This window comes from Schistocerca serialis, chromosome 9 (assembly GCF_023864345.2).
Source record: "Schistocerca serialis cubense isolate TAMUIC-IGC-003099 chromosome 9, iqSchSeri2.2, whole genome shotgun sequence".
In the NCBI taxonomy this organism is placed as follows: Eukaryota; Metazoa; Arthropoda; class Insecta; order Orthoptera; family Acrididae; genus Schistocerca; species Schistocerca serialis.
In genome coordinates, this window is record NC_064646.1 from 390,131,630 (window position 1) to 390,152,285 (window position 20,656).

Below are 20,656 nucleotides of genomic sequence, written 5' to 3' on the forward strand. Positions count from 1 at the left end.
GACTATAGACATAAATTAAAGAAACTTAACAATAGTTCTAGTATACGTGGCAACGGTACCAACCAGCAGATGAAGAAATAGAGAAACTATATGAGGGTATGAAACGGGTAATACAATACGTAAACAGAGATGAAAATCACGGGGTATAGTAACGTTACTGTAGAGGAAGGCATAGAATAAATTGTTACACGACGTTTGGGTTTGGCAGTAGAAATGAGAGGGACGAAAAAATAATTGAGTTCTACACAAAATTTCAGGTGTTAGTAGTGAATATTCTGTTCAAAAACCGCAAGAGGAGGAAGTATACTTGGAAAAGACATAGAGACATGGGAAGGTTCCCGATGAATAATATCATAGTCAGACAGAGATTCCGAAATCTGAAGCCACTGACAAGAATAATACAGAGATGAATTGAAAAGAAAAGTTAGGATCAGCTAGATGGCGATGGCTTATGCTTTAGGAAAGGAAAAGGCACTAGACAGGCAATTCTGAGGTTACGCTTGATAATGGATGCAACGCTGAGGAAAAATCAAGACCTCAAGATTTGTCGACCTGGAAAAAGCGATCGACGACGTAAAATGATGCAAAATGTTTCAAATTCTGAGGGAAATAGGATTAAGCTGAAGGGCAAGACGGATAATATGAAATATCCACAAGGACCAACAGGGACACAAACTGGAAGATCAAGAACTAAGTTCTCAGATTAAAAATGTATGATAGGGATGCAGACTTCCGCCCTTACTGCTCAATCTACACATCGAAAGACCAATGATGAAAATAAAAGAAACGTTCGAGGGTGGGAATAAAATTCTGGTAAGAGGAAACCAATGACGAAATTTGCTGATAACATTGCTATTCTCAGTGAATGTGAAGATCAAGTACATGATCCGTTGGGTGGTATGAAAAGTCTGATGAGTGCAGAATGCGGACTAAGAGTAAACCCGAAAAAGACAAAGACAACAAAACGCACCAGAAATGGAAATAGAAGGAGTCTTAAGATGAAAATTGGTGGTCAAGACATAGACGAAGTTAAGGAGCTCTGCTGATTTGGATGCAAAATTACCTATAACGCACGAAGCAAGGAGGACATAAAAAGCAAACTAACAAAGGATAAGAGGGAATTTCTGTCAGGGAGAAGTCCACTGGTATCAAACATAGGCCTTAATCTGATGAATAAATTTTTCATAATGTACGTTTGGGGTACATCATGGACAATTAGAAAACTGGAACAGAAGTGAGTCGAAAAGTTTGAGATATGGTGCTACAGAATAATATTGAAAATTAAGTGGTCTGATAAAAAAAGAGAAGGTTCTCCGCAGAATCGGCGAAGAAAGGAACACATGGAAAACAAGGACAAGAACAGGGGGCAGGACGTGCGCTAAGACATCAGGAAACAATCTCGATGGTACTAGAAGAGCCGTAAAGGGTAAAAACTGTAAAGAAGACAGAGATTGAAATTCGCCCAGCCAATAGTCGAGGACGTAGGTTGCATGTGGTTCTCTGAGATGAAAAAGTTTTACGCAGGAGAGGAATTCGTGGCGGGCCACATAGGGGCCAGTCACAAGGCTGATGATTAGAAAACGTGAGATTGAATCATAGTTCAGTGCCCAGTCATCTTCTCCAATACAAGTTCGGGATAAACCTTTTTGGGAAGGTGATGAAGTGACAATAAGAGATATCAATCAGATTAATTTTAAATGTAAGTCGTGTGCCAATCAGCAAACTGATTTTATACAGCAGGTAACCATATCTCATCAACCATTGCTAGCTAGTGTAATAGCTCTCTTTCATCAAAACAGATATTGAGAATGCTGTTTATACATTCACTCATCAAAGAGTACGGGCTGTAGATAATAATATATCAACAACTGGTTTTTTTGTGATCTTCCCAAGACGTCTGAGTGTGTAAAGAGCTGGTTTGACAAACAGAATGTAAAAGGTTGTGCTGAATAATTGAGACAACGTCGGAAAGGCAGAAAATTTTAGTGTCTGGGGAAATAATTTCTAAGGGAGCCCCACAGGTTTCAATTTTCGGTTCACTCCTATTTCTTACACCCCACGTTTCAATTTTCGGTCCACTCCAGCTTCTTATATATTTTGATGGCCTTTTATTTAACATTCAACAAGCAAAATTGGTACTTTTCGTTGACGAAACTAGTGTTATAAGAAATCCCACCAGAGGGAAAGTAACAGAAGCAACGGAAACTGCTATTTTCGAAAGAATTACTAAGTGATTCTCTGAAAATGGACTCTCCCTAAATTTTGAAAAAAGCACACTCCATTCATTTCTGTACAACAAATAGAATCATACCAAGAACTGATGTAGTACATGAGCAGGAGTCAGTATATAGCGTAGTACGCTCCAAATTTTTGGGTGTTCGTATTGATGAAAACTTGAAGTGGAAGAAACATATTACTCAGCTTCTCAGACAATTAAGTTTAGTTTCCTTTGTTCCTCGTATAATTGCTAATCTTGACAACAAAGCTATCAATCAACATAAAATATAGGAGCAGTAGTTTTTACATTATGACGCGGTACCAAACCCAGAAAACTTTTATGTTGACTGACTGGCCACGTGAGCCTACGCAATTATAAAAGCTATCAACCTCGTGGCATATTTTGCAATAATGACACGTGGAGTCATTTTATGGCGTAACTCATCACTTAGAAAGAAAGTATTGATAGCACATAAGCGAGCAGCAACAACAATACATGGTTTTCACCCACGTACGTAGGTACCTGTTCAAGGAGCTAGGCATTTTAACTGCGCCGTTGCAATGCATATATTGGCTAATGAAATTAGTCGTAAGTAGTCTATCGCATTTTTAAAAGATCAGAGTTGTTCACATCTACAACACAAGAGGGTAAAATCAGCTTTGTTACCCACTGTCAAAGCTGTCAATGGCACAGAATGGAGTTCAATATGCAGCAAGCAAATTTTTTGATCATTTTCCCAAAAAAAAAAAAAGATATCTGACAGGCAACGAAGCAAATTTTAAATCTAATTTTAAAACCATTTTTCCTAGAGAACTGATTCTATTCAGTTACGAATTTCTACTTTAAAACTAGTAGCCGGTAAGAAAAAAGTATAGTCCTATCAGTACGGATGAAATTGGTAATGTGTTCATTAATGTTAGCATTAATCACATATACATATCATGCAAACTGACTCGTTCCGCAGCATTATGATAAAAGAATCGTTCAGATCATCTATGAAACATGAAACTAACTAACTCAAGCTGAAAGCCAAAGCCAAGAAAAGAAGGCTCGCTAAGGCGGCGCCTTTGTTTGAAAGATGAGTGGAGTACTGACAGTGGCGAGCAGCTGCCGCGGCCCGGCGATGCCCCTCTCTGCGAGCAGCGCCACGTCGTAGGCGACGCAGATGGCGAGCGCCGCGATGCCCGTCTCCTTGAAGAGCAGCGCGCATGCGCTCAGAAGAACGCACGCCACCAACTGCAGCAGCGGCCCGCCGCTGGCTCTGCTCCTGCCGGCAACAAGTGGCCCACGCACAGTAGTAGCCTGACGTCGCTACACCACCAACGTGTTTTGTCCGCTACTTGTCTAGATTAATGAGTTTGGTTATCAACTGTAAACTTATCTTCAGTCCAAACTTCAACAAAATATTAAGCGACTTCAATTAAAAATGCAGCTTGCATAAGAGAATAGAGACGTATAGAGAATGGGAATCCTAGGAAGTGCAAAATGGCCAAGCAGAAGTGACTAGGCGAGAAGTGAAAGGATGTATAAGTATACATGACTAGTATACATGACTAGCGGAAAGACAAGGAAAATTAATGGGGTATTTCAAGACAACAGAGGCAGGAACAGGGTGGCAATTATTCAACTACATGAAAGAAAGGTAAGTTACACCACTGGCCATTAAAATTGCTACACCAAGAAGAAATACAGATGACAAATATATTATACCAGAACTGACATATGAGTACATTTTACGTAATTTTGGTGCATAGATCCTGAGAAATCAGTACCCAGAACAACCACCTCTGGCCGTAATAACGGTCTTGGTACGCCTGGACATTGAGCCAAACAGAGCTTGGATGGCGTGTACAGGTACAGCTGCACATGCAGCTTCAACACGATACCACAGTTCATCGAGAGTAGTGCCTGGCGTATTGGGACGAGCCAGTTGCTCGGCCACCATTGACCAGACGTTTTCAATTGGTGAGAGATCTGGAGAATGTGCTGGCCAGGACAGAAGTCGAACATTTGCTGTATCCAGAAAGGCCCGTACAGGACCTGCAACATGCGGTCGTGCATTATCCTGCTGAAATGTGGAGTTTCGCAGGGATCGAATGAAGGGTAGAACCACGGGTCGTAACACATCTGAAATGTAACGTCCACTGTCCAAAGTGCCGTCAATGCGAACAAGAGATGACCGAGACGTGCAACCAATGGGACGCCATAAAATCACGCCAGGTGATACGCCTGTATGGTAATGACGAATACACGCTTCCAATGTGCGTTCACCGCAATGTCGCCAAACGCGGATGCGACCATCATGATGCTGTAAACAGAACCTGGTTTCATCCGAAAAAATGACGTTTTGCTATTCGTGCACCCAGGTTCGACGTTGAGTACACCCTCACAGGCGCTCCTGTCTGTGATGCAGCGCCAAGGGTAACCGCACCCATGGTCTCCGAGCTGTTAGTCCATACTGCTGCAAACGTCATCGAACTGTTCGTGCTGATGGTTGTTGTCCTGCAAACGCCTCCATGTGTTGACTCAGGGATCGAGACGTGGCTGCACGATCCGTTCCAGCCATGCGGATAAAATGCCTGTCATCTGGACTGATAGTGATACGAGGCCGTTGGGATCCAGCACGGTGTTCCGTATTACCCTCCTGAACCCACCGATTCCATATTCTGCTAACAGTCACTGGATCTCGACCAACGCGAGCAGCAATGTCGCGATACGATAAACCGCAATCGCGATAGGCTACAATCCGACCATTATCAAAGTCGGAAACGTGATGGTACGCATTTCTCCTTCTTACACGAGGCATCACAACAACGTTTCACCAGGCAACGCCGGTCAACTGCTGTTTGTGTATGAGAAATCGGTTGGAAACTTTCCTCATGTCAGCACGATGTAGGTGTCGCCACCGCCGCCAACCTTGTGTGAATGCTCTGAAAAGCTAATCTTATGCATATCACCTCATCTTCTTCCTGTCGGTTAAATTTCGCGTCTGTAGCAGGTCATCTTCGTGGTGTAGCGGTTTTAATGGCCTGTAGTGTAGTTACAAACTACGGGGTGCACATGCTTTATTCAACATGTAAACGTCACTACAGATGTACGGATTTAAGTTATGACATGTTAGACTGCCATGAGTGGCAATAATTTGGAGCAGACGAATAGCGAAATTCTGCATGACCCGATGAAGTGTCAGAGTCAGAAATGGTTTTGGAGTTATTGCTGAACACCTCGTATTTAATACAAAAAGGAGTCGCATGTGTTAAGATCCGGAGAAATGACTGTCAATCGAAGCCCATGCCACTGGCCTCTGGGTACCCCAGAGCCAGAATGCGATCCCCAAAGGGCTCCTCCATGACGTCAAATACTCCCCTGCGTCGATGGGGTCTAGCTCCGTCTTGCATGAAACACATCTTGTCCAAATCAGCGTCCGGTAGGCACCGTCTCATCCAGGAATATCGCACCGATTATTCCGTGGCTGGACACTGCACATCACACCGTCACCCGTTGTGGGCGAAGAGACTTCTCGATAGTGAAGTGCTAATTCTCAGTCCCTCAAATGCGCTAATTGTGCTTACTGGTGAACACATCCAAATGAAAGTGAGCTTCGTTGCTAAACGATACCATGCATGCTCACTTATTAATTCCCATCACGGCCAGCGGCCAATCGCGCAGTTTGAATATAACGCAAATCGTTCAGAAGTTAAGACGATTTAATTCCACACAGTTCAGTGATTGTCGCCCGGTATATGAATATTAAGAGCTCATATAGAAAGCTATTGCCAGCAAATAACAGGTCTCTAGCAGTGGGATCGACTTTTGGAAACCATCTACACGGTGTTGCAGCTTAAGATCCCAGGTATGACACCCTGCAGCGATTCACACTGGTGGGCTCTTTCTTTTGATTGCACTGACTTTGCTGCTTCATATTTTTATACGTAAATGTGATCTTGATTCGTTTACGCATTCCTGAGAGAAACGGTTTTTAATAATCGGACAGACAGACGGACGGATGACAAAGTTTTCCTATATTGGTTCCGTTCTTACCGACAGAGATACGAAGCCCTAAAAATAATGATAGCAAAAGAAAGTTTCTCTTTCTTTTATTAGAAACATAACTGATACGCATCGGTAAGATTTTCCAGAAATATAAAACGAGAATAATTTTCGGATTCTCCCCCCCCCCCCCAAAAAAAAATTTAAAAATCTCTGGTCCTAACATCCGTAAAGGATAAACGTCCTCCTCTGACGGCATGCGAGTTATATAAGATTCCATGCATGTGTCATGAGGACCACATCTGAACTATGGAGACAAGCATGGATGGACATCTGAAGGAGCATAGAAATCGGTTATGGAAGGTAGAACAATCAGGTGTAGTGCAGTGAGCTCTTCAGTCAGCATATCATAACGGGAAGTCAGCATACCATAACGTGAAGTTTTCCAAAAAAAAATCTAGAATGACGAAATATTCCAGAACTTTATAGAGAAGCAACCAAACTATATAAACATTGGGACATTCTTAACGACAATGATATAAAAACTCCAGCTTTACAAAATGGACACATAGCAGTTGAATAGACAAGTTTTCCTGTTGACAAAGATTATCTATCTCTGTAAGTCATGCCACATTTTCACACTATGCATGTTGTTCACTGAGGTCTGATTCGTTAGTCGTCAAGACTCTGGTGACAGGAGCACCTCTGAAGATACCCAACGCAGCTTTGGACTAAACGTTAGGAAGAAATAAGCCTCATGGATCACGACCACACGAGAACATTCACAAGCGAGTAATACAACTGGTCGTAAAAGCTTTGATGGCATTTGTTATGCAGGGTCAACCACCATAAGCTTGCACTGCAAATATTGCGGAAATGGAAAGTGCTATTGATGGTTCAAATGGCTCTGAGCACTATGGGACTTAACTTCTAAGGTCATCAGTCCCCTAGAACTTACAACTACTTAAACTTAACTAACCTAAGGACATCACACACATCCATGCCCGAGGCAGGATTCGAACCTGCGACCGTAGCGGTCCGCGCGGTTCCAGACTGTAGCGCCTAGAACCGCTTGGCCACCCCGGCCAGCAAAGTGCTATTGACGTGAGGTTTCCACAGAGTGGGTTGGTAGTCAGAGTCTCCTATTGTTAGCCAATTAAGAGACTGTAATAATACATCGAAAGTGTATTTTTGCGCAAACATACAAAATTTTACATGGAACAATTTCTATTGATATTAACAAGCTAAAATTAGGGTAAATTAAATTTCATTGGTGTTTGTTGCAGGATTCTAGTACAAGTCTTTTACGGGACATCGTATTTTGAAAAGTTTCCACACCGCCACTTGTTTATGCTATTGAATCTGCTTAGTTGAGGAGTACAATGTTGTTATGTTCGCTGACAGTGTACTTAGATGTTTGTTGCGTTCATTGCGGCTCGCTAGTTAGTGTCTGGCAGCCCAAGCAGTAGATCGTCACTGGACGGCGGGATTTACCAATGCAGAGATAGCCGACGTGGTCATGGTGTGTGGAGTGTGTACGAATAATACAGTCCGTTCTTGCATGGTGTACCTGGCAAGATATGCCAATAGACATCAATCATCTCGACAGTTATTTAGCATTCTAGTTATTTAGCATTCTCTTGAACCAGTTACTTGTAAGTGTATGTGAAAACCTACAAACGTGACAGAAGGAAACAAGTGATGGCAGAAGAGGGAAAAATTAATGTTTTTGGTTCTGTTGCAGTTGATCCGCACGTTAGCTGCCGCCCATTCGCACGAGGCAGTGGCAAGAGACAGGAAAGTGTCCTATGAATTCGCCATCAAATGGTTCAAATGGCTCTGAGCACTATGGAACTAACATCTGAGGTCATCAATCCCCTAGATTTAGAGATACTTAAAGCTAACTAACCTAAGGACATCACAGACATCCATGCCCGAGGCAGCATTCGAACCTGCGACCGTAACATTCTCCATCTACACAGGTTCCATTTCTATCATATCACTCTCTATGACGAGCTGCATGGAAACGATTATGAGAATCGTCTTAATTTCTGTACATGGGTAGTACGACAGGACACTCCAGATGTATCATGTGATGATACATCTGGATGAAGCCTCATTTACCAGTCATGACCAGATAAGCCGATGAAATATGCACTATTGGTCGGTTGATAATCCCTGTAGGCTTAAGTGGAACGTCAGCGTGCATGCATTGTAAACGTGTGGTGTGGGATAATGAACCATCACCTCGCAGGCCCGTTTTTCACAGACAGAAAACTACACGCACATGAATCGCAGCCTCTTCCTCGGATGCTGGAAAACGTTCCTCTGAACAGTAGGAGGAATCTGTGACATCAACATGATGGCTATTCAGTCCAAAGTGCACGAAGTATTGCAACTGTTTCCAAGTCGTTGCATTGGACACTGAGGACCTGTCCCTTGGCCGGCTCGTTCACCGGATTTGACGCCAGTAGAATTTCTTTTTGGGGTAAACTTAAAGAGACTGTCTACAATGACATATCAACCACACCTGAAAATATGCTACGACGAATTACTGTAGCCTGCTCTGACATCTCTGCTGAAATGCTTGCGCGCGTGCTGCAGTCGTTCCACACCAGAAAAGAAGCGCGTCTTTCCGCTGATGGGTGTCATTTGATGGTCAGTTGTCTCGTTACTGCTCGGGATCCTCGTAACCAACGTATGCACCTGTGCTGTTCTTTACTGTGGGGCACCACAAGTACTGTAGAAGTGTTGGTGTTGGAACTTTCCAAAATACGACATCTCGTAGACGTCACATTAGAGTCCTGTAACAACCACCACTGTCAATCTAATTTACCCACGTTTAGTTTGTTAATATCAACAGACATTGTTCCATTTAAAAAAGTGTAAGTCTGCCCAAAAGTGCACTTTCTATGTGCTACCGCAAATTGTTTATTGGCTAACAAAACGAGAAACAGACTACCAATCACTTCTGTGAAAAGCACTCATCAATAGTATTTTCCATTTCCGCAATATCTGCGGTGCAATGTTTACTTGGTTCACGTTGGATATTGCTTATTTAGCTCGATCAGACACAGAAAATGATTTATAATACATGACAGGTAGGTACAGACATAATTTTATTCTGTTAAGATCGAGTATTTCCGCTGTGCTGTTCAGATAGCAGAAAGCTGAAGACAAATAAGAGGGAGTGCAATGACTGAGAAGATGATAGCGCAAACATAGAGTTCGATTGTCTCTACGCTTGTCGCACCTATCCGTGAGAACTGGTCGTAGGCTAGTGTAATATGGTCGAGAAAGGGTACGTCGCAGATGTATCATACACAAGCATCCACACCAGTTCTTGCCTGCGTGTGCTTTCGTACGGAAGTGCTTGAAGATCAGCACCACTGTAGCCAAGTATGGGGAGTATTAGTGGATCTACGAACTTCTTAGTATGTAATATTCATCTTCTCTTCTGAGAGTCCGTTAATACTGTACAGGGTCATAGTGAAATTCCTCATGGTTCCGATCATTCAAGAATGTTCCTGTGTTCCTTCTGGAGCTAGGCAGCAGGTGAGAGTGTAAAGCACGACGAGTATTTTCCGTACACCTGGTAACCATAATGACACGTTATTGTACTTTGCGCGCAATGTATGTTAACTACTGTTAATACTGATTTGACGACGTCTAATCCCAATGTTTGCATAAACATAAAGTTTCCTTGGAAGTTGGCATAAAAATACGAAAATACTTCATGTTTCTGCGCCAAATGGAATGGACTGTTTAACCTGGTTATGATAATTTGTTAGTGACGGTAAGTGAAAGTGCAGACAGTGTTGCATCCTTGTCAACAAAGCTACAAAAAATCTGAAGTATTTTATAGCCTATGAAGAGCGTAATGTGACACGTTTTATGTGCTAAATCTCACATTTGCCAGGAGGACCAATATACTATGTATCTTGTTTTGTATGTAGCTTATTTGGATCCAAAATACTGATGAAGTATCCATGCGCCATAGAAGTCATGCTCACCTCATCGCTGTAGAATATAATAAAACAAATTAAACAGAAGAACTAATTTATTAAGAGAGTTCTAAGTGTCCTACCAGTGAACAGACTGCTTCTAACATCCAAACCTCCACATGTCAGACACTCAGATCGATGCCAAACGTCGTATTTTGATTTAGTATCAATCAAAACCCAGATTTTGTTCGTGCTGTGACTTGCCGTCCAGTACAACGTCGTAAAAGGTAATTAAAAGTATCACCAGATCTACGGAGCACAGGAAAAGCGAATCTGTGAGTGACAGTATTGTAGATGTAGCGTGGGTGAGGTAGTAGACTGTTCAGACCTCACTGATTACAATTTTTTTTAACTTTATACGCTTGTAGCTGCTATATGGGAGAACATTTTCCTGACCAGCAAGAAGACTTTTCGGATTTTGTAGCAATGCTCTTTTGGCAGTCTGCTTTCGCTTCCTTACTTGAACTTTATGTACTTATTATTGATCTTATTAGTTTGTTTATTATTAATTATTATCATTATTACGTCCGAATATGTGATGCTCAAATGGTTCTGTGCACTATGGGACTGATCATCTGAGGTCATCAGTCCCCTAGAACTTAGAACTACTTAAACCCAACTAACCTAAGGACATCACACAGCCATGCCCGGGCAGGATTCAAACCTGCGACCGTAGCGGTCGCGCGGTTCCAGACTGAAGCTCCTAAAACCGCTCGGCCTCAGCGGCCGACTTATGTGATGCAATTAATTGTTTCTTTGTATTCCTGATCTGATTGTCTGTACCGTGAAACTACAAATGTACCCTATAGGTTTGCTACTTTCAAGGAAACAAAGCGAAAACAGATTGCGAAGAGAACTTGTCATAAACACGTTCTTCCCATGTAACAGTTAAACGCTTAATACAATTAAAAAATTTGTCAGCAACGGGGTTTGAACGCAGAAGATGTAACGTTGTACCAACTTCGCCACGGTAGAAACGTTTGTTAAATCATCACAGTTATACTTTTAATGTGGTCCATAGTACTGGTGTTACTTTTGCTTAACGTTTCCGCCCGTTCCGCTGGACGACAGCTCATAGTTCGAACTAAATCGGAGTTTTGGTTGATACTCTATCAACATACAACGTTTGGTAGCGATCTCAGTGTTTAACATCTAGAGACTTTGGTGTAAGCGCCAATAAGAATGAATTTGTTGCTACGGAAATAATACTGAAGCTTCGATGAATCGTAATATGTTCATAGATTACCTACTGTCAGGCCTCTTGAGTTTCAACGCATCATACAGTCTGTAAGGCTCCTTGAAGCTGGCAATTGTTATTTGTAGTTCGAGGAGCGGGAATAGGAAAATACCGTATGTTCCGAAACTGTTCGTTCAAATTAATACAAGAGGTGTTATTCCGGAGCCTAGGTAGCCCCTGAGGACCGGAAACCCAAATTACGCCACAGAGGACAGGGTTGTCTATGTCCAAGGCGTACCAAAAGCACCATGATAAACACCGGCTATTTACGTACAAGATAATGGAAACAGACATTCCGAGCACTACTTCCTGCAGGGGAAGCTCGAGCCACGGCATACGGAAAGTATCACTACGCCAAAACCTGATAGGCTAAAGACAGCTATTTAGGAGCTAGAACCAGGCCCGAAGTTCAGTTTACTCCGGATGCCGACCTCGCCTACTTCCGCCGCTGAAGATTACGTCTTCATCTTTGAACTGGAGTCTTGCTAGTGTGTGTGCGTGCGTGCGTGTGTGTGTGTGTGTGTGTGTGTGTGTGTGTGTGTGTGTGTGTGTGTGTGTGTGTTACCACGAACCTTTGTGGAGAATTAGACGTTAACTTTTGTTTGCCTAAATTAGGAGACTTTTACGGGCATCGTTATTGTTACCTTCTCGTTTGTTGTTCAATCATCAATCTTGTGAATTTAAGCAAAAGTTATGTCTGTGAAAAATTGCCAATTGTCAGTCACAACAGGAGGTACAGAAAAAAGAAAATATATTTCTAAAGGGAATGTAAGATCTCTGAAGTCTATTTGCAATGTTAGGGAACACATTGTTAGTGGTGCTGACGTGAGCTGTTGTTTTGGCGTCACTCACTGGGAGTGGGTACTGACATTCAGAACTACTCTGTGTTCGGAACAGGCGTTAGCAGAATTTCTGAGGTATGAACCCTCTCAATGTTAGGTAAGGGATGTACTTCCAACACGATGGAGCGGTAGCCAATTTCAGTATTGTTGTCAGAAATGATCTGATCGCCACGTTCGGGTATCAATGGATCGGCAGAAGTGGCCCTGATGAGTGGCCACTGAGCTCAACTGTCCTCACGTGCCCTCATTTCTTCCGCTGGGTTGTTATGAAGCAGCTGGTACGTGAAAGCACCGTAGGAACAGAAGCAGATCTCGTCTGCAGAATTGCCGTCGCCGCTGGTGCCATTGGATACACGCCAGGAACTGCGAGCGGACGTGTCAGTCACTGGTCCAACGATTTACTGTGTCCACTCGAGCATTTCCAATGAATGCCACTTCTACAATTAGCATGCTAAACTAACTTCTGCGTAAAGCGTCCTTAGCATCAAAAATCGCCGTCAGGGGGGATATGTACGATAACTAAATATATTTGTTTTGATGTTGTCAACCTCCTGTATTAATTTGAACGAATAGTTTCGGGACACCCCGTATTTAATGATATGGATAAAGTATGTGGAGCACTGAAAAACGAGCTGGTGGATTTCTGTGGAAGTGTTAAGGGGATTGGTTCAAATGGCTGTAAGCACTATGGGACTTAACATCTGAGGTTATCAGTCCCCTAGAACTTAGAACTACTTAAACCTAACTAACCTAAGGACATCACATAGATCCATGGCCGAGGCAGGATTTGAACCTGCGACCGTAGCAGGAGCACGGTTCCGGACTGAAGCGTCTAGAATCGCTCAGCCACAGCCGCCGGCTGTTAAGTGGAGAACAGATAACAGTATAGTACGTATATTATGCAGGTCGTCACTTACCGACACGAGTGCGACTCTTCCTTCTTGCCGCCCTCCGCGGCGCAACGGGTGTTTCTCTCTGAAGTCTTCAGAAGCCGTTTCTGATCTTCAGCGCTGTCTGTGATTAAATTTTTGTCCTTGAAACATTTCTTCCACCGCCTCCTCAACACATTACTTCCGAGCCTGCTGGACGCCTCCCTTTTCGCTCTGAAGAGGCTGCGTCTCACAACCTTTTCTTCAAGATGATGGTCGAAGGCGTTCTGGTATCGCCACTGGCTAACTGAAAACAATGGCGATGAAGTGACGAACTCAGTGTTGTGATTAGCGTCTCGTGACGCATCACTGCCTTCGGCAACGTCCTCATTTTCCGTCCGTTCGGTCGACGGCCAAGAGGCGAGAGGAACAGTTCCATTGTAGTGTTGCGTTGAAGTGCGAGGTTGTTTGCAACATGTGGTGCGAGAGGCGTTAATGCGAGTGATTTCTGCTGAGATCGCTTTCGACATTGATGGCGGTGTATCGAAGTCGACGGATGTTTTCAACGGAGCCTGTTGACACGCGTGTGCGTTCGTACTGGTGTTGTTGTTGGCGTCATTGGACTCAGTGACGATGTCACCTCGAGCTGACTTAGAAGTTTGTCCCAGCCAGGCGCCGGATTTATAAGCAGTGCCGTTTGACGTGACTGTGCCGGTGGCAGTGGGGTGAGAGGAGTTACGGGTTTGGCAAGAGAGCCGGTCGCTCGCCGAGCAGAGAGTGGCGCCGAGGAGGCCCTTGGCGGCGGCGAGAGCCCTCCGGAGGGTGGAGCCGTGCGGCCGGTGCACGGGGCCCCCGCAGCCGCGGCAGCGCCGCCGGCGGGCGTCGGCGGCGTCGCGCAGGTCGGCGTGGCGCGCGTAGCAGAGTAGCGCCAGCAGGGAGCAGGCGGCGGCGGCGACGTCGGCGCGGCCCACCAGCCCGGCCACGGCCTCGCAGTGCGCCGGGTGCAGCGCGAACGCCGCCCCCGCGACGCCGGGGGCGGCCCGGAGGCGGCGCGCGACGCGCACCAGCAGCACGGCGCAGAGGGCGTGCAGCGCGGCGTTGGCGGCGTGCCAGCCGCCGCCCAGCAGGTGGTTGGCGCGGAAGCTGAGCACCGCCAGCGGCCGCCACGAGCCGTGCGAGCCGGCCAGCCGCAGCGGCGTGCCCCAGAAGTCCGACGTCGCCAGCCGCCACAGCGACGTCTCGTTGCCCGTCACGTCCGGGTTGCCGAGGATGGCCCGCCTGTGTGGCGGCGAAACGGCTTTGTAATGCCCGGCAAACTTTTCAACGGAGCGAAAATAAGACTCCTTACAAATTACACAATGCGCTTTCGTGCGCATTATCATAGCCAAACGAAAATGTGAAACGCACAAATCCGGTATCAAATTGACCACCGCGAGCCTGGTATTATAAAAAGAGGTTTATCTGCATCAATAAATATGAAAAAATAATTAGTGATTTTGGGGAAACTTTACTTCCACAATCAGTAGCCAAACATCTCTACCTTCACAGAAATACGAGGGCTGTTCGGAAAGTATGGTCCGAACGGTCGCGAAATGAAAACCACTGTGAAAATCAAAATTCTTTTTATTCGCACGAGTGAGCCACATCTTCCGGCTACCTCTCTAAACAGTCGCTGCTCCGACTTAGGCCATGTCATACGTAAGCGTCAGAAGCGACGTCTGGTTACGCTACACTCCAGCGAGAAGCAACAGCACCGGGTGGAAAGCTCGGGTGTCCTGCGTGCGAGCGACCATCTCGAGTTACAAGATGGCTCCTTCGAGGTTCGAATCCTGCCTCGGGAATGGATGTGTGTGATGTCCTCACGTTGTTTAGATTTAAGTAGTTCTAAGTCTAGGGGACTGATGACCTCAGATGTGAAGACCCATAGTGCTCAGAGCCATTTGAACCATTTTATTTAAACAGAGTGACACTACTAATCCTATGTCCGAACATTACAGGTTGGTTCTTCCACCTCATCAGCATTAACTTACATCTTTCTACATTAAGAGCCAGCTACCATTCAGTACACTAACTAGAGATCTTCGACACCTCCCTGTATACCACTGCATAATCAGCAAACAACCACAGACAACTGCCCACTCTTTCTGTCAGATCATTTATCTATAAAGAAATAGCAACGATTTTATCATACTTCCCTGCTCTCCGATGAATACTCGCCGTCGAGGACAATATGCCGGGTTCTATTACTTAAGAAGCCTTCGAGCCAGTCACATATCTGGAAGCCTATTCCGTAGGGACGTACGTTCGTTAACAGCCCGCTGTAGGGTACCGCGTCGAATGCTTTTCGAAAATCTAGAAATATGGAATCTGTCTGTGCCCTTAATCCATAGTTCGCAATATATCATCTCAGAAAAGAATAAGCTGGGTTTCGCACTAGCGATGCTTTCTGAAGCCGTGCTGGTTCTGTTCTCAGGAACAGTTTCGCGTATCAAGTGCAAATTTATGACACGTACTAACATCTATGGTTCCTTGGCGGCATGACAAATTGTTATGTCCTAAATCAGTGCAGTCAAAAGACACGGTTATTTATGTTACACTTTTTGATACTCGAAAACTCACTCATCAAAACATATAGAGTGCATCCCGTTGATTAAGATTCATGAAATTCGGCAAGAAGCAATGTTCCACAGTGCAAGTAAAGTAAAAAAAAAAAAAAAAAATTGAAACTTGTTAAATTCTAATTATGTCACATGAAAAGTATGTTTTGACATATGTACATACTCGTATATTGCATTCACCATCAATCAAAAGCATACAAGACAAACATTACTGCATACAAACATGAAATGTAAGCTATAGTCATGTTTTAGTAACTAAATAAAAATGTTTTATTAAATTTTCACTGTCTGTGTGTATAAACTAAAGTCACCTGTATAAACTAAAGTCACCTGCTAGCTTCTGTTTTATGTCTGGGGAAGTCCGTGGAATTACTGCAGGGATTTTGAACGGTCATGGAATTACAGGATGTAATATGTTTTTAGTATCGATAACAACATCGTTGAGATTCTCGATCCCAGGATTGTTGAACTATATACATATGGTTTCCAGAATGAGATTTTCACTCTGCAGCGGAGTGTGCGCTTATATGAAACTTCCTGGCAGATTAAAACTGTGCGCCCGACCGAGACTCGAACTCGGCAAAACTCACGAAAGGCAAAGGTCCCGAGTTCGAGTCTCGGTCGGGCACACAGTTTTAATCTGCCAGGAAGTTTTATATACATATGCATAATTAAGCCTCAAAGAAACCTCAGTGTTCCAGTTCTACTCGCACTTGGCCAATTTTTAAAGTAATTACGGTACTTAATGATGACAGGAACAACAACACAATTAAAATTTCGGTTTCATAGCCAAACTAAGAGTGGGAAATGGACAAATGATGTACCAAATGGACCAGATTAAGATCTAGTTTTGCAAAAAAAGGATATCTAATTGTCTCAGGGTAATCAGAATAGCTGAAACAGCCTGATTAACGATTTTTAAAAAAATTGGAATATATCACGAACAGCTGTTGCCAGGTAAGTAAATGACGCTTCAAAAAGTTCATCTGTTTAAGGCCTAGCTATTATGCGCATAAAAAGTTACATTGCTGTAACATTTGGCTGTGAAAATGGTTCCCTTCGAATCAAGTAGTAATTTAGGTAGTAATTTAGGACATTCCGTTCAGAAGATGTTAGGAAAGCAAATGAAATGCTAATAATATCATGTTACCTGAATATATAGGGTGGTCCATTGATAGTGACCGGGCCAAATATCTCACGAAATAAGCATCAAACGAAAAATCTACAAAGAACGAAACCCGTCTAGCTTGAAGGCGGAAACCAGATGGCGCTATGGTTGCCCCACTAGATGGCGCTCTAACAGGTCAAACGGATATCAACTGCGTTTCTTTAAATACGAAACCCCATTTTTTATTACATATTCGTGTAGTACGTGAGGAAATACGAATGGTTTAGTTGGACACTTTTTTCTCTTTGTGATAGAAGGTGCTGTAATAGTCACAAACGTATAAGTGCGTGGTATCACGTAACATTCCGCCAGTGCGAACGGTATTTGCTTCGTGATACATTACCCGTGTTAAAATGGACCGTTTACGAATTGCGGAAAAGGTCGATATCGTGTTGATATATGGCAATGTGATCAAAATGCCCAGCGGGCGTGTGCTATGGTTCAAATGGGTCTGAGCACTATGGGACTCAACTGCTGTGGTCATCAGTCCCCTAGAACTTAGAACTACTTAAACCTAACTAACCTAAGGACATCACACACATCCATGCCCGAGGCAGGATTCGAACCTGCGACCGTAGCAGTCGGTGTGTGCTATGTATGCTGCTCAATATCCTGGACGACATCATCGAAGTGTGAGGGACGTTTCGCTGGATACTTACGTTATTTAAGGAAACAGGAAGTGTTCAGCCACATATGAAACGTCAGCCACGACCTGCAACAAATGATGATGCCCGAGTAGGTGTTTTAAATGCTGTCGCTGCAAATCCGCACATCAGTAGCAGACAAATTGCGCGAGAACGGAAATCTCAAAAACGTCGGTGTTGAGAATGTTACATCAACATCGATTGCACCCGTACCATATTTCTATGCACCAGGAATTGCATGGCGACGACTTTGAACGTCGTGTACAGTGCTGCCACTGGGCACAAGAGAAATTACGGGACGATGACAGATTTTTTGCACGGGTTCTATTTAGTGACGAAACGTCATTCACCAACAGAAGTAATGTAAACCGGCATTATATGCACTATTAGGCAACGGAAAATCCACGATGGCTGCGACAAGTGGAACATCAGCGACCTTGGCGGGTTAATGTATGGTGCGGCTTTATGGAAGGAAGGATAATTGGCCCCCATTCTATCGATGGCAATCTAAATGGTGCAATGTATGCTGATTTCCTACGCAATGTTCTACCGATATTACTACAAGATGTTTCACTGCATGACAGAATGGCGATGTACTTCCAACATGATGGATGTCCGGCACGTATCTCGCGTGTGGTTGAAGCGGTAGTGAATAGCATATTTCATGACAGGTGGATTGCTTGTCGAAGCAGCATACCATGGCCCGCAAGTTCACCGGATCTGACGTCCCCGGATTTCTTTCTGTGGGGAAAACTGAAGGATATTTGCTATGGTGATTAACTGACAATGCCTGACAACATACGCCATTGTCAATGCATGTGCGAAATTACGGACGGCGAACTACTCGCTGTTGAGAGAAATGTCGCTACACGTATTGCCAAATGCATTGAGGTTGATGGACATCATTTCGAGCATTTATTGCATTAATGTTGTATTTACAGGTAATCGCGCTGTAACAGCATGCGTTCTCAGAAATGATAAGTTCACAAAGGTACATGTATTACATTGGAACAATCGAAATAAAGTGTTCAAACGTACGTATGTTCTGTATTTTAATTTAAAAAACCTACCTGTTACCAACTGTTCGTCTAAAATTGTGAGCCATATGTTTGTGACTATTACAACACCATCTATCATAAAACCAAAAAAGTGGTCCAACTAAGACATTCATATTTCTTTACGTACTACACGAATATGTAATAAAAATCGGCGTTCGTATTTAAAAAACCGCAGTTGATATCCGTTTGACCTATGGCAGCGCCATCTAGCGGGCCAACCATTGCGCCATTTGGTTTCCCCCTTCAAGCAAGACAAGTTTCATTACTTGTAGTTTTTTGTTTAACGCTTATTTCGTGAGATATTTGGCCCGGTCACGATCAATGAACCCCCCTGTATATATAAATGAGGATGCTGGGAAAGCAAATGTGACATTAATAAGATCATGCTGAGTGAACAAAACTTGAATATATATAAAAGAATCAGTAAAAGTGGACGTGATTTTTTCTGGAATGATTTGTCTAAAAGTAAGAAACAAAATGGTTTAGAGAAGCAATTTACACGCCTTCGAATGAAATCGAAATCACGTAAATGGGGCGTTTAAGATATTTCTCTAAACTATTTTTTGTTCTTACATTTAGACAAATCGTTTTCAAAACATTTGACTGATTTATTTTCAATTTGTTTCTTTTTTGGTACTACTAGTGAATAACTTCTGAAGTATCACGAGACCATTACCTGATAACATGACTACATTCGAAGTGTATCACAATTAACTGGAGGAGATGGGTAGAGGGGATTTATCTACTGAGAAACGTTCATAAAGCTTAGTTTGTTTCGATATACAGAACTTTTCTAATATTCTATTTGAAATTACAACTTGTTTTCAGGCTTAGTTTTTGAGTTAACTTTTTTACGCTATTGTATACCTGTGTCACTCAGTAAATAAATTATGCTTATCTTCTACTGTTTTCTATTATATGATACTTAAAACAACGATAAAGCAGTTAATGGTTTTAGATTGGCTGATCACACGAGTAGGTTAAAACATACGCGAAGGAGCATAGAGTGCTAGGATTCCTTACCCGTGGTTGAAGGCGCGTGCTTAGTCATTCTTCCTTAAGTTGTTTTTTTATGCACTGTACTTAAGAAATAGCTGGCCAATTGCCATTAATGCCACAGCAACTAGGTCTAAATTGCTCGCTTTCTTAAACACTGTTTCATGTGATTCCAGCTGCGGACACAACAGAACAACATGTTAACATAATACATTTGTCAAAATTCATTACAGTCAGGCCGAGAGAGAGAGAGAGAGAAAGAGAGAGATGAAGAGAAGGGGACGGAAAATCATCAGATCCTTTCATCTGTAGCCTGTAGTGATTTTTGACAAATGCATTATTTAAGCATATTGTTCTGTTATATCCGCATGTGGAAACACATGACACACTTTTCCCTCGCATCTTACATACATACCGATTCACGTGACACCGTAACATTAATGGTCGTTGGTCAGCTCTTTGTTAAACACAGTGATCAGTAAGAGCTATTCGAGTAAGAACACGTAAGCACACCCCTTCACCTACACGGAAAGTATGTTTTGGAAACATGAAAAACACGCTTGGATCTTAGCTGGCACATGATCGGAGCTCAGAACAGTGTTTCCTTCGTCACTGCATCCAATCATCCTTCATGACAATGCACGATGCCAAGCGGAGAATCCCGTGCAAAAGCTCCTGCCTACGCGGAGGTGGAAGATACTGGAACATCCACTGTATTCATACGACGTCAGTCGATGCTGTTACGAGCTGTTCTTCATGATGAAGGTAACTCTTCGTAGCATACGCAACAACACAAGAGAGGACATCGCCTGTGTGATAGGGTGATCCTTAATGAATGTGTTGACAGTGTACAGTGTCTTCCATCCGAGTGCGGGAAGCTGATCGAGGCGATTATATTGAGGGCACGTAATGCGGTGAATGTATGTAAGTGAAGTCTGGTATGAATTATAACTGTGTTGTCGCTACTTTTTATCCAACTCATGGACTTTTGAGTGTTCTGTACGCAGCCTCT

At 43.4% G+C, this 20,656-nt stretch overlaps 1 protein-coding gene across 1 annotated transcript in view; it reads right to left on the reverse strand.

Moving 5' to 3' along the window:
* LOC126419638 (protein O-mannosyl-transferase TMTC2-like) overlaps nt 1–20,656 on the reverse strand; it is a 188,849-nt gene that overhangs the window by 130,257 nt on the left and 37,936 nt on the right. Inside the window, exons 3-4 of the mRNA XM_050086826.1 lie at nt 13,209–14,438; nt 3,314–3,485 (exon numbers count right to left, since the gene is read on the reverse strand). Of these exons, the coding sequence (XP_049942783.1) occupies nt 3,314–3,485; nt 13,209–14,438 (1,402 nt within the window). The remainder of the gene's footprint in view (nt 1–3,313; nt 3,486–13,208; nt 14,439–20,656) is intronic.